Genomic DNA, 25,776 nt, shown 5'->3' with positions numbered 1-25,776 from the left:
TTCTATTTCCTATCACATTTTGATTAGCAAAAGATTTGTGATTCTTTTGCACAAATTATAAACATAAATCCATAGGAATCTAAGTAGTATTTGTTTAGTTTAGAGATTACTTAAAGAGGGAGAATAAGTATCTAAGACACTAGATTAGTCATTGATTAAGGAAAGTTCCAAAGTATTAAGTCTTTTCCAATAATATTTTCTTATTTTAGAGGAATTAAGCATTGCAAGTAATTATTTTTGTAAATTATTAATCCTCCTAATATAAGAAAAGATTTGAGTATAGTGATAAAAGAGATCCATACATTAATTTATATTCTGTTTGACAAAGCTTTTGAGAAGTCAAAAGTGTTTGTTTTAAAAAACCAAAGTATTTGGCCAAAAACACTTTTTTGAATCTTTGATCAAGCGCTAATTGTTCCTTGAAAGTGCTTTTTAATTTGATTACTCAAACTATTTATCTCCAAAAACACTTTTAGAAATAAACTAATTTTAGAAGTTTGATCAAATAGGCACAAATTCCGATCTTTACAGTAATATTCTAGTGTTTTTAGGATTACCCTTGTATAAGTACCTGAGTCTAGCACTAACTATAATCCAAGAATAAAAACCACAAATTAAAAGTCTAACAATAGTAAGACATATAAAATGGAATTAATGAACAATAAATTGACCAACAATCAGATGAATTATTTTGAAGTGACTTCAAATAATAAATTGAACTTGGAAGAGTTCAAACATAAAGACATAGACAACGAAAACTAAGAAAGTCAACCTCAAATTGCTTAAGATCGAAGTATAATCGTTATTTGTTGTTGTCTTCATCGAATAATGTATTCTCCCATTAAAAATGAGTTTTAAGTGTAGTAGAGTTTCACGAGAACTTTACTCGGTCCAACATTAGCAAATTTGAGTCTTATTAGACCAAAAATAATTGGTGCCTTAAATGAGAAATGCCCCCATCATTGCTAACTTTGTGGAACTGTTTTTCTTAGAGTTCGTGCTCACATTTACTAGAAATGAACAATCACACAAGTCGGCAGGGATAATATAGATAGGAAAATTCTTTTTGACCAGAATAATATTTTATCTATGTTATTTTACCTTTTTAAACAATTTTACCCTTTTAACTTTAAAAAATGAAAAAAACATCAGTTTTATTTTAAAATAAAAAAATGATTTGTAGAATAAATATTTAATGCTGAAAGTAAAATATGGAAAAAACATAATTATCTTTTCTTGACATGTTAAAAGTAACAAGTAATAGTAAACGGAGGGAGTAGATTGGGAAAAGAAAAGCCAACATCACATCAATTCAGCATTGAAAGAGGTTTCTTTGTATGTGAAGAAACATTTGCTGTACATGCATTGTACAGTGACGCTGTTTCAAATTCAATGGCCTTAAGCCCACCAACGACCTCTTTTGTCCGCAATCCCCCAAAGTCACCGTGTGGTCATGTGAACTGTGAAGAAGGGGGGGCTAGCTTTTATCCCTTTGTCACTTTCTCCACATTTTCTAGAACTATTCCCCCATGGCTCCCACTACAACAATTACAACTAGATTTTTATAGTCCACTCCTATCCAGTATCATTCTCAAAATTCCCAAGCTGGCCACTCCGTGGGCATGACAATGACCCCCCAAGACCACTCCACCAATCAAGTTCACAACTGACCTAAGGAACAATGTCTACCCCATCCACGTAAGAGAAGTATTAGGCGCTAAAATACATTCAAATTGGCGTGTAAAACAAGTACGAATTTAATTTCAACGATAGATGCATTGATTTAGAACCCTGTCGAATGTGAAATGAATTGGCATTTGGGAGATCAGGGTTTGTATATTAGCAAAAAGACGTGAGATAGGTTTCCCTTGAGATTTGTTTAGTGTGATGATCGGGTAATACGAATGCAAAGCTTTGGCTTCCAGGTGCAGCAAAAGGGTTGTCTCACAAGTCACAACATCCGGCCCCTCAACATGGCTTCTGCTTTCCTTACCTGCTTCAGGGGTCCAATGATGAAAACCTGATCAAACAGAGAAGATTGGTGTAACACATATCAAATAAAAATCCCTCAACCCGTAATTTTTTTTAATAATCATTCTAGTTAGCATGCACTTTTAATATATATCATATTACTCAACTTCTTCGTTTCCCAGGCTAATATTTACATGCTAGAATGCAATTCTCAGGCAGGCAGGCATTTTAACAGGTGCAGACAATTACTATGGAATCCTTTTCAAATAAAATATTTTGAAAGGATAAACTGGGACTCATCCGGAGCTGGCCTTGGAGTGAGGACAGAAAACATTGGGCCAGAAGTGTGAGGCTCTTGTCTCGCAAGACTTGGCCTCAAGCATCCAGAGATACGCTGTGAACAAGCCCAACACCCAATGTGGCTCATCCCATCGTTTCTCTGCAATTAGGTGTAATTAGCTTAGATCTTCAAATTTCTTAACTAATCCCTGACTGAGTCTTCTAAAGTTTAAAATTTGGTTGCATCTAAAACCAAAAATACAATAATGACAAGAGTAGTCCATTTTTTTTCTTCTAATAACCATGGTATCTGAACCAGCTTGCACCTCAACTAATTCCCAGGGATATTGCTACCTCACTTCCCATCATCACTAGTATCGGGTAACTCTGGTCACCAAGGCTTGGACAAATGTGAAGAATTCGACTAGACTCGTGTTTTTGCCTCTGCTGAGGCTCGAATTATAGTACTAAGCATATTTCAAGAAACAATTTACTTGAAAATTCTCATTTACATATAAAAGTGTATGGCTTGTTTTTTACCAAATGTTTCCGAAAGCTTTTCTTCCTTTCTTAAACACCATGTCCAATCAAACCACCACATAAATTCAAAGGGAGGGAGTACATGTTTATATTTACCAACCTTGTCTGGCGCTCCCTTCGATCCACTGATTAGGATTTCTGCCCTGCAAAATGTTTCATATTAGGACCCACTAATAGCATGTTTGGCCAAGCTTCCAAAATCTCTTATTTAGAAAAGTGCTTTGCGAAAAAAGTACTTTTGGAGAGTAGCAATTCATGTTTGGCTAATCAATTTGAAAATCACTTTTGTCAATTAATGAGCAGTAATTTGAACTTGGCCAAGGTTCGAAAAGTGCTTCTAGGGAAAAACTATTGCTACTGCTCAAAAACACGTATTTTTACATAAAAGTTTTGGCCAAACACTTCAATTCTCTAAAATAAGCACTATTTGGAAAGAAAAAAAAAGTAGTGCTTTTAGCTAAAAGCTTAGCCAAACAACTATAAACCAGCAAACAAGAATGATCAAAGGGAGAGACTATTACTTGCATGATTCCTTGATTGACAAAATTGAGGATCCTTTTCTACCAATAACACATCCCATTTTCCCGGGTGGCACATCAAGTATGGACAAGATCTCGTCTTCTAAAGTATCTCTTTCCACATTGAGGAACTCTGACAAGAGTAATCACATTTTAGCATAAATGCACCAACATTTTATTGGTTCAAAATGCCTACAAAATTGATAAGCTACAGACTTTCACAAATTAAATTTTCAAAATCATGTACTATTTTAAATTCACATCTAACACTTCTCGTGTTACACTTTTCATGGGGCAGCTTAATTTTCTACTAACTTATAGGTGATCAAACCCGGCAAAAGTCAGGACAAGGCTCCAATGCCTTAATATAGTCATGAAGGATAAGAAACTTCTCCAATTATATTAAAGTATATCTATACAAAACAACATATATCTTTTGGTACCACTATATGCATTCATAGCCTTGGTGGAGAGTTCGAGATCACCTGGAATAGAAGGGATTGCTGGCCAATCAGCATATTCGTTGTCACTTATGCAGAAACACCGACAACAAAGTGAACCACGAACTGCAAGTCTCCACAATGATTCTTCACTCAATTTCTCCATCATCTTATGGAATACGTATGGAAGAAATCGAACATCATCAGCAGCTGCACGGACCATTAGCTCAGATAATGGTCGGTAGGTCCAAAACTGAGGATCCTGTATAAAAAAAAGAACTAAGCAATATAATTCTAGAAGGTACATAAGCCACGACACTGTGCGGAAAAGGGAGTACATAAGCATGGAAAGAAGCTCCATATCGTTAATCTAAGACTAACATGAATTTGAGAAGTGAAAGGTTGCTGTCAAGTATAACTGAGCAAAACCTGAAGCCTTTGGGCCAGTATGTTATCTAAATGCATTACCATTTATATGTCATCAGCAACTATTTTGAAGAGCCATGAGGTCTAGGGTTCAAATCCTAGAGAACGGAAAAACACTATGTGATTTCTTCCCATCTGTCTTATTAGTTGTGCCGGTGGAAGGTAGCAAGTATCTAGTGGAATAGTTGAGATGAGCACAAGACATCCCAGATACCAGATACCAGATACCAGATACCAGTGTAATAAGAAATAAAAAATAAACTATTTCGAAGAGGACATAGTTCAGTGGAGCAATATACAATGAAAATCTTGTCAACCCATCCTCATTTCCAACAGCACCGATATGAGGATGGCTTTCTTTTTTCTTTTTTGTATTCTTTTTATTTGGGGGTGGGAGAGGCATGGTAAGACATTGGTTTATTTCACACTGTGTTACTTCTGGAAGACTAGTTGTTGCCAGTTGCCTACTGGGTGATTGTTTCCATATATATTTCACCAATTTTTCTACTACCAAAGTCTTTGAAAACCCGTCCAAGAACTTTCTTAAAATGCTCATTTCTTCTGTATGGCTTTTAACTGTGATCTGGGAATGATATCCAAAGATGCATGTTCCACATGGTAGGCATGTCAACTGAAGAGAGGAATAGGTAAAACAGAATCCAACCTCTTTCAGAAGGGAACGGACTTCTTTTTTCTCCACGTATGATATGCCTGCAATCACATAAAAGAGATACAAAGTAAAGGAAAGTGTATTAGCAACTAAATCTGTCCATGAACTTCTATTTCACAACCAACAATGAGAAATTTGCCATAGCAAGCTTTTTCTAGTCATGATCATCATTAAAGTTCATTGCATTCCCTAGGATTTCATGAGCAAAAGCAGTCAGAGAGGAGAGGTGGTTAGAGCTACAAACTCCACTGGAAGTGCAAAATATATGAGGTTATATTGCCAGTATCAAGAAGAGTACTTGCTGTACACTATAGAATTGTTGCTTCAATTGTTTTCTTTATATACAATTCGAAGTTATGAACTAACCAGAAAAGAATATTTTCCTTTAGAAGGTTCCTGCTCCTCCCTTTCACCATTAATTTGAATTTCATTACCATGACAACTTGAAATATGCATATTAGTTTGTTCCCTAATCAAAACTTACAGAACAATATCACTTCCCAATGCCATCACTCAAAATGCATGGCTAACACAATGGTGAAAAGACATTCCTCAAAGAATGAGATGCACTTCAAAGAAGAAACTTTGCAATACGTTTCCTTGTCTTTTATGATAAAAAACCATAAGAGCAAACATAATCACTACCAAATCCTAGATGATGTGTTCCCTTTTTCTCAAAACCAAATCAAAACGTTTCCAGGAACCAAACTTATCTGGTCATCCAGTAGGGATTCTTGCATTTAACCACTCAACAATCAACATTCATATACTTAATGCAGTCACCACATGGGAAAAGATAAATAGAGGCAGAATAGGGACACAGTACCACAATAGCGTGGATCTGCAAGAAGGCGCACAAAAGAGATATGGCCATCTTGTGTGCTCTTCTTCCCCAACTGTTCCTCTATCAGATAATAAGCTATCTGTACAACATAGAAAGAAAAGCAGTCACTGTGATATAAAAGCAACTTTGTATCGCTGTTGGAAGTAAGTTAATATTCAGGAGTGATTTGCATTAAATAAACCACATCTGGAAAAAAAAATCAGTGGGAAATGATTCATTTAATAATCCGAGAGAGATTTTTACTGCATGGTTGAAGAAGTAATCATCATAGCCAGCAACTAAAAAGAAAAGTGTCTTGATGCCAAATCACCATATAAAGGTCCCAATTTTAATTTTTTTTAGATTTCATCATTTGAGCATCGTCTAAAATTACATACAATCCCCAATCAGTTAGAAGTCACAAAAAATGGTGCAGTAAATTTAACAAAATATAGAGAGAATACAAGCAGAGCCAGTGTAGAAATCAAAACTATCACGGCTGGAAATCAGCACAATCCAGGTGAACGATAATAAAACAAATATCATAAATATGAGGTGGTAGAAAGGACAACATGCAATGAGTATGAAAAGGGTCGGGTTAAGCAGCTGGAGAGTAATGTGGGAATCACTTATTACTTTAGTTAAAAGGTATTTCAGAGGATAACATGAGAAACTAGTAGTCAAGTAGCTCGAAAGAAAGTACCAGAAGCTAACCTGGGTATCCATAACATTGTGCAACATGATACCAAACTGATAGTATAATGCCTGAAAAAGAAAGAGGAAAAATGTGACAAAAATGATACAAGAGGGAAAGGAGAAACAAGAGGCGGCTAAAAGAAGTTCTATATGACCTCACTATCCCGTTTGCAGTCGTGAATAACTTTTGTGACATAAACAGACTCAAGAGCAGGCTTACAAGCGTTAATCAACTTTCTCCCACCGCGTACTGCATCAACCAAGTAGATAGCGTCCGGAAAAGCAAGCTATTAATTTAAATGAGGAAAGGTCAATCCATACTTCATCAAAAAGAATGTAAAGGTAAAGGTGAATATGGTCAAGCCCCACACAAATTTCTACCAAAATACCTATAAACATGTGAAACTAAGCATGGAATCACCTAACCAACTAAGACAGTCAATTTACACATCTCGCAATTTATACACTAGATTGGACTAAGGACGCCAAAAAGACAAGTTTTAACCAATGCCCAAACTAGTCAAATTTCGGTTGACAGGGTGCTTGAGTACAAGCCTTGACATCTCAAACTCGGGCACTGAATCCATTAATTTGGAACAGAGCGCATGGAATCACCTAACCAACTAAGACAGTCAATTTACACATCTCGCAATTTATACACTAGATTGGACTAAGGTCGCCAAAAAGACAAGTTTTTACCAATGCCAAAACTAGTCAAATTTTGGTTGACAGGGTGCTTGAGTACAAGCCTTGACATCTAAAACTCGGGCACTGAATCCATTAATTTGGAACAGAACAGGTATTTGATTTGGATGCATAAAGTCTTAAAGAGGATTATATCTACGGTTTTTACATTTGTTCATTGTCAGGCAACGAAAGATTAGGAGATAATTCTCTGGATGTTTACAACTTATACAAACTTATTCTTCAAGAAGTGTACCAAATTACCAATGTGTTTTTGCTTTGCAAGAAAACATATATTAAGTAAAGTTACTCATAATAAACTTACAAAGCTACTGCTGAATAACATCATAATATAGAAAATCAAGTGAAGCACAAAGTTGGTATCTACTCAGAACATGTGAGAACTGAAAAAAAACCTGCACAATACAGAGAGTTCCATATCTACAGAGGTCAACACCCTCGCAGTCAAGTCCAACAACCATCTCATTTTTTGGAGAAGGGTTGAGAAATGTGGCTGGAAGTTGAGATTCATGGCTGATGATATAAATGGGGACTGGTTTTAAAACTACTTCATGATCAGCATGCCTACCACCTGCTCAAATGCATGATAGCTCATACAAAACTAATCACAAGAAAACAAACCGCAAAAATGACAAAAGAATATATGATTATTAGGATTAAAACACATGCCAGTTGACTTGTGCCGAAATAGCAATTACTGATTTGTAGTATGCAAAAGATAAATCATGGAAGCATATAGCAACAAAATCAAGAACCCTAGCCTCAAAACTGTTCTAAAGCCTTAGAATCATAGAAACTTGAAGAGAGTTGATGGAGTTTTAGGAAGAACAAAAAACAAAAATGGAAAGTCGAGAATGATAATAAGTAAGAAATACCACCATCCACCAAACCCCCACCACCACCACAAGCCACTGAAACAGAGTAAACCCCCATTTGCAAATTTCCGGTAGAGTTAAATCCACGGGTAAAATACAGCATCTCAAACCTCAAGGTTACTATATGCAAAAGGGGAAACGAACTGATGTCCACCCACTACACCAATAAACCAAATAAAAGCCCTAATCATTCCCAAAACCTTAAATTAACAACACCAACACCATCATGGAAGTAAAACTAAATATTGGGAGATAAAAGACCACCTGAATTGGAAGATGGGAGAGGAATGTAAGTTTGATGAGGACTAGATGCTAAAGCCATATGATTGAAAAATTTGAAATGAACACCAACAAAACAATCAGTTTTTAACATTGGACCTTACACATTCAATATCCATAACTACTGCTAATGTTCAATGGATACAACACAAACGAAGCACCCTAAATGCCTGCAGAATAGTGCTTTTAGCCCTACTTTTCTCTCTTTCTGCTTAGGCGGGGCCGCGGGGTATGCATGCTATACTGTGTTTCGTACATTTACCTATGTTGATACTGGAAAATTGGAAGTTACATGATGTCAATTCTCAAATAGTTTAAGAGATGATTTGAGTTTTTAAATAATGATTTCAAATTTTTAGTTCAAATTTTTTATATTTATAAAAAAGACTCAGGTTTGACGTGAAAAAAATATCTATATTTCATATAAAAGAATTGTATTAAAGAATAATTAGTTATTATTATTATTGCTCAGTAAATTATCATAAAATAATGTGCATTTTAAAATTTAAAAAAACTATTTAACTAGACATACATCACTACTATATATACTAATCTTACCTCTAGTTTCAAACAATTACATATATTACCACTTTTAATATTTTATATCATATATTTTAAACGGAAAAGGGTCAAATATACCCATGTACTATTGGAAATAGTTTAGATGTATCCCTCATTATACTTTCGGTTCATATATACCCCTGTCGTTATACTTTGGCACAAATATACCCTTAATTTTAATGAAGAGACGCATGTCAACTCAGGAATCAAATAACCCACCCCAATTTAAAATACCCAATTTCTTTTAAAAACCCAACCATTTTATCTATTCCCAACCCGTTTTCATAGTCATCTTCTCCAATTAAGTTTTTCATTAAAATCAGCACTTAATCACTACGGGAACTCCAAGACCACAATGTGGCGGGTCATTGTTTTTCCACCTAACCTAAAATATTTCTTAGTAGGCGTTTGGCCATACGATATCATATCACGATATGGTATCGTGAGATGAAATCAGCGTTTGGACATGCGATTTTACGCTGATTTCATCTCATGATTCCATATCATGAGAGGTGATATCATATTCTCCAAAAACCATGATATGGAATCACCATGTGATTACATATCATGATTTGAGATATTTTAATACAACAATTGATCCATGAGTTTATATTTTGTTAAAACAACCCCACATTTATATCTACTAACCATTTGTTTCATATGTAAATAAAATTTATAATCACATCATTACTTTTTAAAATTTATTATTCTCACCGACATAAAATTTATTATTCTCACCAACATATAGTCACTTTAACTCACACCTCACAATTTGTGGAGTAATAAAATCTTGAAGAGCCCATGAAAGGTGTTTCATTTATTACTCAAATATTGATGAGAAGTGAAAAGTTAGGTTGAAAAGTTAGATTGAACATGCAGTGAAATGTGTTGTCTTGTTTACTCCAATGAACCATTATGATATTGATACACAAGTGAAAATTGTCATAGCTTGTGCAGTGTTACATAATTATTTGCGAGAATACCAAAGTAGTGATGAAATATTTATGGTCTATGAACATGAAGATATAGTTGCGGAGGATATTGACCAACAAATGGCTCAAAGTAACAATGTTGGTTCGTCTTCTCGGTCACATGATCGAGAAATGCAAGTTCAACGTGAGGAAATTGTCCGTACTATGTGGGAGGATTATATTAAAGACTAGTACACTACAATTTATGTTCAATTTTTTTTTATTAAATTAAAATTAGATGAAATAATTACTTAAGTGGAGAACAAATAATTTTGTAATAATTTATTATGCGATTTTATAATTTTTTGTTTACTTGATTAGATTGAATAAACAATTTCATATACAACACAAAAATTTCATATCGCATGTCCAAACAAACCTTCAATTTCATCTCATGATTCCATATCATGATATCATATCGCATGGCCAAACGGGCCCTTATAGAACCTCCTGTCTTTGAAGTTATTTCAGTTCTTAAAAAATTACAACAGTTGGTAATAGCTGCAAGTTAGAACTTAAAATTTTAAGTTTGATTGAGCTGATCCTTAAAACATTTCAAGCATTGAGTCAATATGAATTAGACATATTGGGCAATAGGAGAAACTGAACTTAATTAAAGGTATTATGTTGTTTCATTGGAGTTGTTTGTTTTCATCACTGTGGTTCATGAACCACCAAATACTCCAACAATTAGTAGATCTAATAAAAAGATTAAGTCATGCTTATGGATTTTGTCATCACAGCGAGCAAGAGGCATATATGTGACAAAATTGAGTGTTGGAACTTTCGTGGTTGAATGCTCATTTTAATGAAAGTTTTAGTTAGAAAAGATGATTATGAAATGGGTTTGGTCTCTTGCAATATTGTATAGTATGCTAAAAAAAATTAAAGTATGCTAAAAAAAAGAGAGGCAAAAATTCAAAATTAGAAGTAACAATATAGTTATGTTGCATCGTTCAAATAAGTAAATAATTTATATAAGGTGATATTTAAATTGACAATTCAACTTAAGGAAATAATTTATAGATGGCAAAATTTTGATTAATTTGAAGTTCTATATATTATGATTTCCTATATAGTACAAATATTAAATTAGGAAAGATTTAACCAAAATCTTACTTGTTGATTTAAAAGGTCTTAAATATTAGGAAAAATTAAACAACAACTTTGTGCGTGAAAAATTCTTTTAAAGGTAAACCTTAAAAATTCCGTATCAACTTCTATGGAAAGTGTGACCAATTAGTCCAAAGAGGCGGTTGAGAAATTATATATAGCATAAAGCTACTTGAGAAAATTTGGTTGATAATTATGGCGGAAATTATTAACAGAATATCAGAGTTACCTGTTCACATAATTCATGACATTTTAGGTAGGGCTTGTAAGTACGGGCTCAAAGAAGAAGCTCAAATTTGTGTGTTGTCTAAGACATGGAATTCAATTTGGAGAGGCCGACCTGATGTGATAATCTTTCAATCCAACTTTCACAACAAATCCCTGGAGAATTTTGTTCAATTCGTTGACGATTCCTTGCAGCCTCATGTCGAGCAAAACTTAAGAATCGAGACACTCCGCCTTATGGATCTTTATTCTCCGGAATTGGTTTCTCATATGGATCGCTGGATCGAATTGGCAACTAAACATAATGTCAGGTTTCTAGAAATTGGCATATCATGGTCGGGTTCATTGTACTACACCATACCTGATGCTATATATTCAGCAGCTAAGACGTTGACTAAGTTATCTCTATATAGGTGCAACTTTGAAATCAATCATAATAGCACCACCAACAAATTGCAAAAATTGATTGCAACATGTCCATTAATCAGGGATCTCAAGTTAAGTCGTTGCAGAATAATTTGTATGTATCGGGTCTAGTAAATCTAGAGAATTTGGAGCTAAGGGCATGTGAAAAACTTCACAAGGTCGAAATCCGGGCTCCAAATCTTTGTAAATTTCTACATGTTGGCTCACCTTTGCACAAACACCGCAAGACACATGAACCAGAATCGTTGCCTTGCACAATTGATATTTTAGATGGTTATAACAGTTTGAAATACCTCCACTTGGAAGATTCCACCATGACCGACCAGGAATTTGAATATCAATTGTCTAAGCTCACAGCCCTTGAAGTTTTAATACTCGAAGGATGCTATGTAATGAAAAATATTAATGTTGTGAGTGAAAAGCTTAAGAGATTCTCTTTGTGGGATTGGGGGAATGTGGAGAAAGTCAACATGATGTTGGCTCCAAATCTGAAAATGTTCGATTTTGAAGGTTTCAAAATGCCCTTTTCAATCTCAACTATGGATCCTTGTAAATTGGAACGAGCCAACCTCCGATTTTATCTGATGCCAGAGTTTAGAAATTCTTACATCTTTGGAGATGTGGAAACAAGTTGGTGCAATAATATTCAGGACTTTGTTCGAAAGTTTAACTATTCTAAGGGTCTAATATTTGTAATTATTTGTGAAAAGGTAGGTTTCCCTTCTGTTCTCTCCATTCTGAAGCCTTGATTTTATCATCCACTTGGTTAATTTGGGCCTTTGTACAATGTGCAGAATAACAGTATTCTTATCTATGAAGATCCAAGAGAAATTCTTGTTCCACCAACTCGAGAGTTAAAGTTACACATTGAGATTCCTTCAATGCGCCTTGAATCATTTGCATATAATCTGATCAGGAACTTGCACCCCAAGATAGTATCGATTGTTCCTTGCACTGAAAGCAAAATACTCCAGGTATAAACATAAATTATGTACCAAAAACGACAACGTTAAGTGATTTTTCATAGGATATCTCTCCTGATGTTCAATTTGAAAAGACATTAACATATTATTCATATACAAACAAAGGCGGGGAAATAGAATGTTGTATCAATAGATTAACCAATTAATATAATATTGCCTTATCTTAGCCATCCAAGATCAAGTAAAGACTTGCATATATACAGCAAAGACAATATGCATGTCATGTCACTCATACTGTAGTCCCCAGCCTATACATATACAAACATGTAACACCAAAAACATTAAGTATATATTGTACGACTGTTTCACATTAATTATAAGGATTTGAACATATATATGACATTATATATCTTGTTTACGTGGTATAATTTTTCAAAGGAAAGTACGTAATTCGTAGCCCCTTCATTACATTTTGATATGTGTGACAGGTGTTTCATGAGACAACAAAAGAATCCAGAATGAAGCAATACAAGCAGTCCAAGAGACTAAATGAAGTCAGTATTCATAAAGGTGCAGTTGACAATCATGAAGACAATGGGAGAAAGTCTTATATGTACTCTTGGCTCAAATCCACGTCTCTAATTGAGCGGATTACCACTTTTACATTTAAATGGGAGAAAAAAGTTGTGACTCAGGATTGAAGTCTCTTAGATATAATAAATCTTTTATATTTTTTTTCTTTATTTTATAAGTATTTCTTTTGAGAGAAAATCACATCAAATATGTATTTAACACTCTATAAGAGAAAATGACTCCACACACTACATATTTTGGGTCATCAATGTTTAATTTTTTATTAATGTATACAAACTATTTAAATTATGGTTTCATTAGCTTTATATACACATTAATGAATATAACATATGAGTTATTTTAAAATTTTAATAAAAAATGAATAATATGACATGACATGACATCTCAATAGAAGAGAGAATAAAGTTTTTTATGTGTCAAGTATATTTTGAGGAAAATATGTAAAGTTGAGTAATATTGTAATCCTAAACCAAAAATAAATGATATTACTAGATAATTTCTCAAACATATGTGACTATCTAGGGAAATTTTACTCATAATAAATGGCACCTTTAACTTTTAGACATTTGATGTTTATATAGTGTTATATTGTGGAGCTACACATCTGCTCAAGTAAAACATCAAATTTCTATCTCTATTAATAAGGAACTTATATTCCTCCCATCTGAATTCATAGGGAACTTGTATTTCTATTTTTAGCGAAGATGGAAAAAATATGAAGTACACTTCCAGTTTATCAAACAGAGAAATGACAAAACAGGACAATAGTGGATGGTGAAAACTAGACATTCATTTTTTAATGTGGAACATGTGATCTTTCATGAAATTTTTTACTATGATTGAGGTATATCAATTCATACTTGTGTGAGGCTTTGTGTAATGGATAAATGGACAATTTTGTACAAGTAATCAAAGACTCATTGTACTTTTGGTAAAAGTTCAATTCTCATATACTTATATTGCATAATCTTTTTCACTATTTTCTCTATCTCAATTATTTTTAAAAAATATATATTTGTATGACACTATTTAAAATCTTCTCCCATTTAAAAAACTTTAATTTTAATGAAAGATCTTTCAAGAAATTGATTAGACGATCCAATTAGCTTATCCGTTGTTCATTTCGGTTATTGAATTTCCAATGGATTTTTTGTGATTAATATATAAGTTTCGAGCTGGATAGTTTTATATAAAATGTGCCCATGTTGTAGATAATTAGAGGTTGTGAGCCTAAAAAATCGAAATTAATTATTTGAATGGTTATTTATATTTTGAAAACTGTCTATTAAAATCCTTTTTGTTTCTTTTTCTTTTATTTTTTCAGTTACCGTACTTTTAAAAGAATCATCTTTATGTCTCTTGTATTTTTCCACCTCTAGTTTTAGGATCCATTCATACATAAAAATATTTATTTTTTTCGTAATAATATTTCAATTTATTTTAAAATCAATGTTTGGTCATCAAAATTTGAAATATAATTTTTTTTTTCAATTTGAAATTATATTTAAAAACTTGAACATCTAATAATCTATTTTTAAACTCATTTTTTACTTTTAAAATTGTATCTAAGCAAATTTAAAAAAGAACATCATTTTAAATATTCTTTACCAAATATATAACCAACACAACTTTATCTTCAATGCCAACTCCATAATTGCAACTAGAAAAAATATATTTAGAATTTATGGCCAAATACCTAATAATAATAATAATAATAATAATCATCGTAACACTCATATTTTCTATGCCAATAATATTTAAATATTTAATATATAATTTAATAATATGTGTTCCACTATTCTTTTTATATTTAAATTCACTTATATTTTATTAGAGGTTTATTTTATTAAATTAGTCTTATTAATTATGTTTTAAAATATTAATTTTGACTATTAATATCTTATGCATTTATTTAGTGATAAAATAATATTAAAAAACAATATATATTTTTTATTATTTGATAAAATATATTAGACAAAAAAAACTTTATTTTTATGGTAAGCAAAAATAAAAATGAGATTGTAATACAATTGGTTTCAAAATAGATACTAAAAAGATTGAAAATGAAACAAAACAGGAAAGAGAAAAAAAATGGTTGAGAAAAAGGTAAATTGACTTTATAGTTCCCATATATCACATTAAAATTAATATTAAAATACCCTCACACGAGTATGAGTATGAGTTGGTATGCCTCAACGTCATAAAATTTTTCATCTTTCATAAGTAGTACATCTGTGCTGTAGTTTAGGTCCTTTAGGATGAATGGTTACGTTAATTAGGTCGCCGTTTTTAAATTTAGTTTCATGTCTTAGACAGAACGCTAGTTTGTGCTTTTTTTTTTAGCTTGTACTTGCGAATTCTATGTAAGATATTATGAGCAAGTACGTAATAATAATAATAATATATTGATGATCAACCCGTTAATACAAGAAAAGAGTCCTACTATTCAACACCAAAATAAAACTAATCTAGGCATACATTATTATTAAGTACCATCCAATATCTTGGCACAGTACACTTTATTTTTGGCCTAGACCCTAAAACATATATCCATTTTAATAAAGGGCTTAATGCCTAACTTTTATTTAAAAATAAAATAAAATATTCTTGGTAAAAAGTAATCTTTCCCCTAGTGTTTTCAATTGTAGGCTGATTTCCGTATTCATCAAAGTTGCCGCAGAAGAAATTTCTAACCAAGTTCACGTCCATGATGACCTTATTCGAATCCTACATAACAATATCACTGTTAAAAATAATATAGTAAAAAATGAAGTATTTGGTTATAATGAAGTTGAAGGAAAAATTTACAGTAGTAAGGGTCCAGCCGCCGTTGAATTCATATCCTTCCGGGACTAGCCCGTTAGTACATTCAAAAAGCATAAGCGGAGCATAAGCTCCACTCACTGTCAAATCCCTTCCATAACCGGAAATTAGTGTTACAGCCCCAGTTTCTTTGCATCCTTTGCACTGAATGTGATTAAAAACAAATTTATTAGAAATATAAAAAACTAAACCGGATCTATACAATAAAAAATAATAATATAATCACAAGTTTGTTTTTACTTTTAGGACGTGGTTAACAACGTCACGTCCGTAGTTTACCGCCTCAGACATGTAGACACATTGTCTTTTCGACAGCTCGTCACAGTGTTCACAACGAAGCTAGAACAAAAGAAAACACGAGAGTAGAAGATGATCAATATGCTTTCATTATAACAACTAATTATTACAAAAAAAAACGAAAAGTAAGAATGATGAATGTAAGTACAAAGTTTATATATACTTAATTTAATTACCTTAAAGAAATAAGGCATATTTTCACTATCAACCCCTCCATTTGGAGTCATTTTTTTAACATGAGACATGTCTGCTTTAATCTTAAGAAGATACTTCATGTTGGGTTATTTTTTTGTTTATAGATTGAGAACAATGGATTTGAAGTAGTGATGAGATCTAGGAGAGGTGACACTCTATTTATAGGAGTAAGTGCTCTGTGCAGTGCATGCATGAGGAGGGTGAGGGAGAAAAATAGATTATTTTGTTATATATTAGCCATTAGGTGTCAATTGTCATGCAATGTCAATTAATGATTTTCCTTACAGAACTTCAACTTTATTTCAATTGAAATGCGTGTCCTATAACACAGTATCCACTTTTCAAATACTTACATTTTTCAATATGTGCGTAGATTTTTACGTCATGCCAGTAATGAAGAAGAGAGGTCTTGCATAGACACCTTTTTACCTCTTAAATCTTGATCATGCTAAGTTATATACATTTTACTAAAAAAAATTAGTTCTTGAATTATTTTATATGAATAGGAGGGTGAGGAAAATAGGATAGAGTTATCTTTTTTAATAGACTCTCGAATTTAAGAAAAATGACTCCACAATCTATATTTTGGGTCATCAATGTTTAATCTTTTACTAAAGTATACAAACTACTAATATTATGGTTTCATTAGCTTTATATACACTAAACTTCATATATGTTTGGATTCTTGATGTATATCACTTATAATTGGCCCATCTCATGATTCAACACCAATAAAGACTCCTTTTTCTCCATTCTACTGAAATGTAGTATTTATTTTCCTACAGTAGAGACCAGAGACTCACAAACTTTCTTGGTTAGTTAGTCTAGCCACAAGTAAAGATGTAGAGATGGACGTAGAAACTAAATTTCCCAATTTTAAAAAATAAAAAAAATAGTATTAAAAAAATAATAATATTATATGACATTCCATTAAAAGTGTGCACTTTGCATATTCTTTAAGAAATTATGAGAAATGATTTTAGAAAAATAATTAATGTTAAATGTAATAATAGAATAAAAAATGTCTCTCTCTTAATATGCTAAAGTAAAAAATTAAAAATGATAAATAATCAAGAATTTTTTTATTTTTTATTTAATGAATATAACATATAAGTTATTTTAAAAAGTTAATTTTTTTAATAAAAAATGAATAATATGACATGACATGACATCTCAATAGGAGAGAGAATAATATTTTTTATGTGTCAAGTATATTTTGAGAAAAATATATAAAGTTGGGTGATATTGTAGTCCTTAACGGTATAAGTGATATTACTAGATAATTTCTCAAACATGAATGACTATCTAGGGAAATTACTCATAATAAATGACACCTTTAACATTTAGTAGCTTTTAAACATTTGATGTTTATAAAGTATTATATTGTGGACCTGCATATCTGCTCAGGTAAAACATCAAATTTCTATCTCTATTCATAAAGAACTTATATTCCTCCCATATGAATTCATAGGGAACTTATATTTCTCTTTTTAGCGAAGATGAAAAAATATAAAGTACACTTCCAGTTTATCTAACAGAGAAATGAAACAAAACAGGACAATAGTGGGTGGTGAAAACTAGACATTCATTTTTTAATGTGGGACATGTGATTTTTTAATGGTGAAAACTAGACAGTCAATTATGTCGAAAGAGACGGCTGGAGCAAATTCAGATGCGGAAAAAGACCGAAAACTTCTCTAAAATAATACTACTAATGCTCATATATAAAAACGTCAAAATCAAATGTCTCAAAGCTAATTAAGTAATTAAGGTGCTTAGGGAGCCCTAATTGCATTGGCAGCCTTGATGGCCTTTTTAATCTCATCCGTGTTCCAAGAAATAAGTTTCTTTTACAAGAATATTCAGCTAAAATGGATCTTTGTTAATCCTAAATTTAATCGTAGCAATCAATTGAACAACCAATCGCTTCATGACTTTCATTTCTATTCTTCCACTTTCTAAATCCCATAGGAATCTATGTCAGCAGTACCAGAACGCAGCAATAACAATTACAGACGCAAGAAATTCAACTAGTTGGAATTAAGATGTACAACTGGTTTATCACCGAAGCTCAAGCGAGCAAACACATTCAATATGAGGTGTGTGTGGAAACATGTCGACTGGTTGTAAGCTACTCAGTCTATAACGTCCCTCTATATTCTGCTCCGGCTGCATTTGAAATATGTCATGGACTTTAGCAGAGTGGATGATAAATAATTATGGACTAATATGAAAATTCAAATACTCACCACACCATAGCAGAGATAATTAAGATCACGAGCACACGTGGCAGGATTACACGATACATAAATGATGCGTGATGCTCTCAATCTTAGCAAAAATTTGATCAACTTTATGTGCATTCCTGGGCGATTAGGATCTGCAGGTTCGGCAACATAATATAAATGTAAGCAAGTTTATGGGAACTCCAAAGGTGCACCAGGAAAAAGGTAAAGATTGCTATGTATCAAGTAGACTAAGTACTAAATCATGGTCTCACGTGCCATTCACATAACGTACTTGAGAATGCCATCGGAGACCTCATTTCGAGACCTGCATAAAATATTATCTACCACAGGAAGGCAACTTTATGTTGAGACGTTTAACTATAGGGAAACAACTTCCTCGTTCATTGCTTTTTGGAATAAACATTCTATGTAAACATGAAATTTTCTTATTCGGAAGGATAAGCCAATATTAAGAATCCTTAACACATTGTAAACAGAAGATTCTATGAAACTTCTGAAATTTCCATTATAGTTATACGGATATGTACAAGGTGGCTACTTCAGGCTGTCTTCTTACTATGGCTCATACCACAAACTGTGACCAAAATTCTTCGCCTTTGCCATCTAGTTGTTGTGTTGATCTCCATCTTTTTTCATTGAAGGGGACAAGAACAGAAATCAAACCTAAAGGCCTGGCCAAAAGCAGATCAAACATCCTGTTTTAACATGACAGAGGCGATGCTTCCTTTCTAAACAATTTTCACACTTCAATGTACGTTAGTTATTTCATTCTGAATATTCTTATACCAGCAGGAGTGTAGGACTACTAATCTTACGATATCACCCTGCTGCCAGGTAGTGAATTGGGAACTTAAACTGAAAGGGCATTCACAGAGCAATTTAGTCCCGGGAGACTTAACCAATAAAACATTCCCAAGCGTCATACAACCAAGGTTTTGTTAAAGCAATGGAAGTTAAAGCTTCAAATGAAACATATCATCCATCAGGAAAACAAGAAGAGAATAACCTGTGATAACAATGTCAGGCTTGGGCAAGTTGCTGGCGAAGGTCGAATCAATTTTATTCAAATCACCTTCGATAAAGGTTGCATTATTGATGAAATTTAGAGTGGCATTTTGACGTGCATCTGATACAGCTTGAGCTACTACTTCAAAACCATAAACATGCTTCACCCTGCAAATTGAGATAGAAATAAATGTCAGATCAGCAAAATCTAGAACGTGCAGCTCAGAGAAGAAAACCTATATACCTTTTGGCCAGTGTAAGGCCAATGGTTCCTGTCCCACAAAATAAATCAAGAACAATTTCAGACCCATCTCCTTTAAGAAATGCACAATCCTCAATTAATTTATAGAGAACATCAGCCTGCAAAGTTCAAGAGTTTGTATTTAGCACCAAATTTAAAAAAAAAAAAAAAGGAAAACCAAACAGGGTTTGGAAGTATAAACGGAAGAGATCAAGGTACTGGCCTAGCCATTTCTTTACCAAATACCTGACGTGTGTTCGTCTGAAAGAAAGAGTTTGCTGAAATCTGGAAAGTAAGCCCTCTCAAAATCTCTGTGATGGTAGATTTTCCATACAACGTATATTCCTTCTCCCCAACAGATGTGTTGCCGATAGAAGTATTCACATTGTTAACAATGCTTACCTGTTAAATATCAATGACAAAATTTAGTAGCGATGATACCATAGATTATTTTTCTATAGCAGATGCAGACTGACCAATAAAAAAGTAACTTTGTGGAAAATAGAAGGTTCGGTGGCATCTCAAAAGAACGCAATGGCCAATGGGTCCACCTATAGGAGAGAAGAGCTAATTAAGAAATTGACTCATGAAACCAGAACTTGGCTCACGATGGAAGTACTTTAGTGGTCGAAGTAATATGATTCCCAGAGTAAGCAATCAATATAGGAAGTTCTTCACCTAAAGAGATAAAAGAATGAAGTTATCTGCAATATGTTAAACCTACCACTTCAGGAATAGTTGCGATTTTCTCAACAAGGGGCCTCAAGCATTCAGGATTGTCAGAAGAAGTTACAAAGTTAACCATAAGTTCAGGAAGACCAGTTTCAATATTCCTGAAAGGAAAGGCAGTAAGAAAAATTATCGTTAGGTGCAAGGTACATCATACAAAAGATATGAACTTTATATACAGCATGACACAGACTAAAGCTTCCTGGGGAAGAATCTGAAAAATGAAAGACTTGAGACTTGCTCAAGAACCTAAGAATTCAGCCCCAAAACATAATCTGAAACACCTAATAGTAAAACTATATACATGGCTACTCAAGGATCTTGCCAGCCACCCCAATGCCCTATCCCCACGGCCCCACCCAAAAAAAGAGAGGAAGAAACGGATGATGACCTCAATGCTTTATTCACAAAGGGCAGCAATAAGATCAAATACCTGCCTGATCTAAGCATTAGATGCTTCAGAAAGCCCGTGTGAGAGTGCACATTCCACGGAGAAAGCCCCAACTCTGGATCCCGCCAGCATTCTTGCACAGTTGCGAGAACCTAAATCACAAAATCATTTTTATACAAGAAGAAATTACATCATACAAAGAAAAAGAAAAAAAAGCACAAATAGCACCGTCGAAACAAAAAACCCATATCAAATCATGACTAATCGAAGGCAGAATTGAAAAATAATAGATGGAAAAATTTATTCCAAGCTCAAATCTGTGAAGAGTACAAATGAGGGAAACAAGATGCTCTCAGAGCTGTCTAATTGCATCATTAAGGCTCCTGCTGCAGAAAAATCTACACATAAAGATCAACATGAGCCAATTATAAGTGATAGGTCTTGAATCAGGTTAAACCAACGTAAATGAGCTAGAGGACAACTTCAATTTATTGGTGTTCTAGCTTAAGGGAGTTGGTAAATGTTCTAATCTCTCTTCACAACCTATAGTAAAATGACAACCTAGAACTCAGAAAATCTCATTTCTGTCTCTTCAATTCCAGGTATCCTAATATGTCTGTAATTTGCTATCATCTTTACTAGTGGAGTAAAAATAAAGGGATTTTGGAGTTATCTTCCATCTCAATTCAGATTCCTTCTCAACCTAGTACTCCTCCTTCCTCTTCACCTCTGTACACCTGTGCTACCATCAATAACTTCTAGGTTGATATGCTAAATATTGTTGGAGATGTGCTTCCCTATCTCTGTTACCACTTTGAAGCTGATGTATCCGTGAAACTCATGCATATTTTCATTCTCTTTCTCCAAGACATTATGATGCTTTCTTCTCCCCTCCTGGACTCCATAATCCTCTACAATGACCGTCCTCCTCCAAGTTGCACAACTCTCATTGCCAGATTTCTGAATCCATTTTTCAAATAGTGCTTTATTAATGCTTTTTTAATGCATTATGATGTTATTTTTAATATTTTGCCTTAAATCATTTTACCCTAACCCCCTATTTCTTAGGAGATATGCTACATTCCAGTTTACCACATAAAACTTATTTGCCTCTTAATGTCTCCAATTTCAAAGTCACAGCTCTCTTTGCTGGCAAATACAAACCTAAAGTATGTGGTTATGCTCAATAGTGTGCTACTAATGAATACCTCTTTACCCCCCCCCCCCCTCTTTTTGACAGTTTATCTGTCTTTTCCCATTCCTTTGCACTTCCTCCCTACAATATGCTTGTTTACTTCACACACCTCATAAACGGTAAGTCCATCGAAACTTAAAAGACCATGTACAGTTAAAAAAAAAAGGAGAAAAAGGCAGACGTTGGCAACTAAATCTAGCTACATTCAATGGCACATACCATACCTCATTTGCTGAATCACTTTGCAATAAGCACTTATTCACATTTAAAACTTTATCAAAAAATCCAGGGGCATGCAGACCCAAAGCATAGACACATTCATCAGTAGATTTTTCTTGCAGCTGTTCAGCAGGTACCCATCCCTTTGGACCAAAAGAGAATTCCATCTGCATCACATGTAATGAAAAGACAGTAAACATATCAGCTTTCCACTTGTCGAAATTCATTCTCTCTTCTTTGTTTTTCCTTTCTTGTTTCCCCTTTAGATTTCTGAACATCAGAACTATTATTGCTCACATATAATAGTAATAAGAAGGCAAAACCAGCAGGTGAAATAAGAAGGTGGACAAAATAAAGAAAAATTGCTATACACATACAAAGAAACCAACATAATTTTTCATAAGTAAAGGAAATTTATTTTCAGAATCTTCATATAGACTTTATAATAAAACAACATTATATCACTGCGCCTATAAAAAAAAAAAATCTAGCATCTTTTAATGCAATGCAACCGTAATCAATAGCCAACCTTGATCTCCCTTAAACTAGTCACCCCACTCATCTAACTTTTAGCACATTATCATTTCTCCTTTGTTTTTGTCTATTCTTCTTGAAAATCCCCTTATATTAATAACTTATGTTTAATTTAAATTTTTGTTAAGTAATTTAGATAAAATGCTAATGCATTTGGTGCTCCATGATTTCTCTCTCTCTCTCTCTCTCTATATATATATATATATATATAACTAGAGAGGGAGAGAGAGAGAGAGAGAGAGAGGCGCATTATTTGTGTGTGTGTATGTTTAAGTGTGTTGTATAAACCAGACCATCTAGTGGAGAGAGGCGCATTATTTGTGTGTGTGTGTGTATGTTTAAGAGGCATGAAATTATTTAACGCCTTGCCAGGAAAAAAATGCACCTTTTCTCTCTATTTGAACAAATCATCTGATTATCAAAATGTTTCCATATAACATATATTACAATATAATTCCACACTTCCTACCATGACTGCCAAGCCGAATGAAGCATTGGCAGTCAAAAGTATGTCTAATTCTTCAGACTCCTGACCACAACAGCAAAAATAAGCAATATACAAATAAAGCAAAGGTATGCAACCAAAAAGGAAAAACTGCCAAGCAATGCTGTCTTAGATTGCATTAGTAGTAACAGTAAGTAGAATTTCTAGTCAAAATATTTCCAAAATAAAAATTCGGTTGGATCCTTTACTGACCTTGTTCCTATAGTGAAATTGGATATCACAGGGAACAATGGGTTTCATGACACCTGCAAATTCTGGTTCTTGATCAGAAAACTTGCCCACATGAACAACCAGGTCACAAACTTGTTGCTCTTTGGCCTTGAGCTGGGCTTCATACGACAAACTCTGCGTCTTGCAACCTCCACAGTGTGATGCATATTCACATGGTGCTTCAACGTAGTCTGAATGAGGTGTTATTGTTTTCAACTTCTTTACCTGCCCTCCTTATCAACATGCATAACATCAATCAACACATTGGCACAAGTACTAAAAGATCACAATAAATTTACATCTCTATACTATCCTCGCCAATTGAAAGAAAACACGCTAAATCATTCAAAACAAAAATAAATATATACATTGCAGTTAATCAAACCGGAAAGGATAAAAAGCAGACACCTCAGCGTAATTATCTTTTTTGCGAGTGACACGGCCAATGAATCGTTCTCCAGGGAGTGCACGATCACACATGAGTACAAAACCACTGTCAGCAACCTTACAGACGCCTTTTCCTTTGAAAGCAAGGGATTCGCATACTAGCTCCAGTGTTTGCCCTCGCTTCGGATAATAAGACTTATTAGACTTGTAATTGTTGTTGTTGCTAGTACTAGAAACCGATTCCCGTGCATTTTCTTTTGGAATTACGTTCAATTGAATGTCTTCAGTATCTTCAACGGGGGAAAGAGAAGCGAGAGTGGTGAATGAACGTGAACGTATTGATGCAGCTGCCGTTCGAGCACCGAATTTGTGGAGCCATATGTTAGAAGGAACGGAGCGAATGCCGAAAGTAGCCACCGCCGCCGCCATTTTCAGTCGGAGCAACTGTTAAACCATAGGCGCCGGAAATAACTCCGACTCCGAGTACGTTACTTGGCGGTTTTAAGGATAGGGCGGCTAAAAAGAAATGAAAAATCACAAAAATTCTGATTTAACGGTCGGGCTGGCTGGCTGGCTGGATCGCTCTATCTAGTGGGCTTATTTATTCGTTGGGCTATAGAATTGCATAAGCTAATGTTAAGGATTGGGTTTGGGTTTTCTACGACTGGATTTTAGGCCCATTTTCTAGTAAGGCCGGATGCCGCTATAATAAGGTTATGATCGGAGTACACTCTACCATTTTTTAGATGGAAAAATTACAGAAATTCCACCTTTTAGTTTACTTATTACCATTATTTCCTATAAGTTTTACAAATCTCCAAAATCCCTCATTTTCGCGCATCAGATTAGTGTATCATGTATAAAATATAATGTATCTTACTTAACGATTAATGTATCTCGCGCATCAAATTAATATATCAGCGCTTATATTATTGTATCCATTTGAGGGATTTCTGTAATTATAAACTTTTAAGGGATAGATTGTAATTTTGCCTTAAAAGTATGTGATTTTTGTAATTTGCCCTTTTTAGATTCCACTTCACTTGATATATTGTTGTTGTTATTTGTTGTTGCTGGATGGCGAAAAATTGGGATGGTAACTGCTTTTAGCTTGAAAAACTTCAGACTCAGTTATAAAGTTTGGCTTTAATAGTTTAAAGTTTAAACTTTAGACTGAATTTTGAAACTTCATGCTTGGATTATGAATGATTAAACATTAAATGTTTTTTTAAAAATTGATTACAATCTAAATGATGCTCTTAAATAGTCTTTTGCACTTTGTATGAATGTCCTATTATATAAAAATTGCACTTTCCGCACTTTAGTGGAGTTTCTTATTCAGCTACTACTTAGATATTGTTCAAAATTTGAAAATATATAGTTAAAGCTTGTGGATTCGAGCAAAAACATTATAAATGGTTCTCTAACGTGTATAAAATATTCAAATTATTTTTAAAAATTGTTTAGATTATAATGTAAATGATTCATCAATTATAAAAGACAGAAAAAAATAGATAATCTATTATCTTATTAAATTATATAAAAATAATTGTCTTCGAAAGGGACAAGTGACAACCGACTAAAGCTTGTGGACCTCGGTAGAAGTTCATTTCTTTAGTAACGAAGCATGCGTCAATATGTGTAGTTTGTAGACATCTTCATTATAAGAGGTTTTCTTCTACTTTCAATGCGTTTATCTATATGTTATTAGGATTAAAATATTTTTCTAAAGTGTCTAAACAAACATAATATCCATTTATT

General features: G+C 33.5%; 3 protein-coding genes and 1 non-coding gene across 6 annotated transcripts; 1 reads left to right on the top strand and 3 right to left on the bottom strand.

Annotated features, from left to right (window-relative positions):
• Window positions 1–1,733: 1,733 nt before the first annotated feature.
• Window positions 1,734–8,483, bottom strand: LOC102600317 (ribonuclease D-like). 3 transcript variants are annotated; one of them, XM_006342960.2, is made up of 10 exons: window positions 8,208–8,483; window positions 7,464–7,639; window positions 6,519–6,650; window positions 6,382–6,432; window positions 5,671–5,767; window positions 4,839–4,885; window positions 3,794–4,010; window positions 3,312–3,441; window positions 2,891–2,933; window positions 1,734–2,020 (listed from the first exon to the last, which is right to left on the bottom strand). In XM_006342960.2, the coding sequence occupies exons 1-10, from the start codon at window positions 8,314–8,316 to the stop codon at window positions 1,952–1,954; spliced, it is 1,071 nt and encodes a 356-aa protein (XP_006343022.1). In that variant the 5' UTR covers window positions 8,317–8,483; the 3' UTR covers window positions 1,734–1,951. The 3 variants fall into 3 exon arrangements, with proteins under 3 accessions (XP_006343022.1, XP_015162251.1, XP_015162253.1); XM_015306765.1 differs by having other exon boundaries at window positions 8,327–8,482; XM_015306767.1 differs by lacking the exon at window positions 7,464–7,639 and having other exon boundaries at window positions 6,519–6,613; window positions 8,208–8,482.
• A 734-nt stretch (window positions 8,484–9,217) lies between these two features.
• Window positions 9,218–9,287, top strand: MIR1886B (microRNA MIR1886b). Its single transcript, NR_130360.1, has one exon. It is a non-coding gene; the product is annotated as a microRNA MIR1886b (primary transcript).
• A 6,322-nt stretch (window positions 9,288–15,609) lies between these two features.
• On the bottom strand, window positions 15,610–16,439 carry LOC102583263 (UPF0587 protein CG4646-like). Its single transcript, XM_006343076.1, has 4 exons — window positions 16,332–16,439; window positions 16,099–16,197; window positions 15,844–16,002; window positions 15,610–15,762 (listed from the first exon to the last, which is right to left on the bottom strand). Exons 1-4 carry the CDS (start codon window positions 16,428–16,430, stop codon window positions 15,610–15,612), a joined length of 510 nt encoding a protein of 169 aa, XP_006343138.1. The 5' UTR covers window positions 16,431–16,439.
• A 1,789-nt stretch (window positions 16,440–18,228) lies between these two features.
• Window positions 18,229–24,531, bottom strand: LOC102599993 (uncharacterized RNA methyltransferase PG_1095). Its single transcript, XM_006342959.2, has 10 exons — window positions 24,037–24,531; window positions 23,611–23,853; window positions 22,385–22,546; window positions 21,008–21,117; window positions 20,570–20,678; window positions 20,092–20,247; window positions 19,849–19,964; window positions 19,606–19,772; window positions 18,600–18,730; window positions 18,229–18,519 (listed from the first exon to the last, which is right to left on the bottom strand). The coding sequence occupies exons 1-10, from the start codon at window positions 24,442–24,444 to the stop codon at window positions 18,412–18,414; spliced, it is 1,710 nt and encodes a 569-aa protein (XP_006343021.1). The 5' UTR covers window positions 24,445–24,531; the 3' UTR covers window positions 18,229–18,411.
• Between the last annotated feature and the right edge of the window lie 1,245 nt (window positions 24,532–25,776).

This window comes from Solanum tuberosum, unplaced genomic scaffold, assembly GCF_000226075.1.
Source record: "Solanum tuberosum cultivar DM 1-3 516 R44 unplaced genomic scaffold, SolTub_3.0 scf00040, whole genome shotgun sequence".
Lineage (NCBI taxonomy): Eukaryota > Viridiplantae > Streptophyta > Magnoliopsida > Solanales > Solanaceae > Solanum > Solanum tuberosum.
Note: the sequence above shows the minus strand (reverse complement) of the source record. Positions and strands in the feature narration are given on the sequence as shown.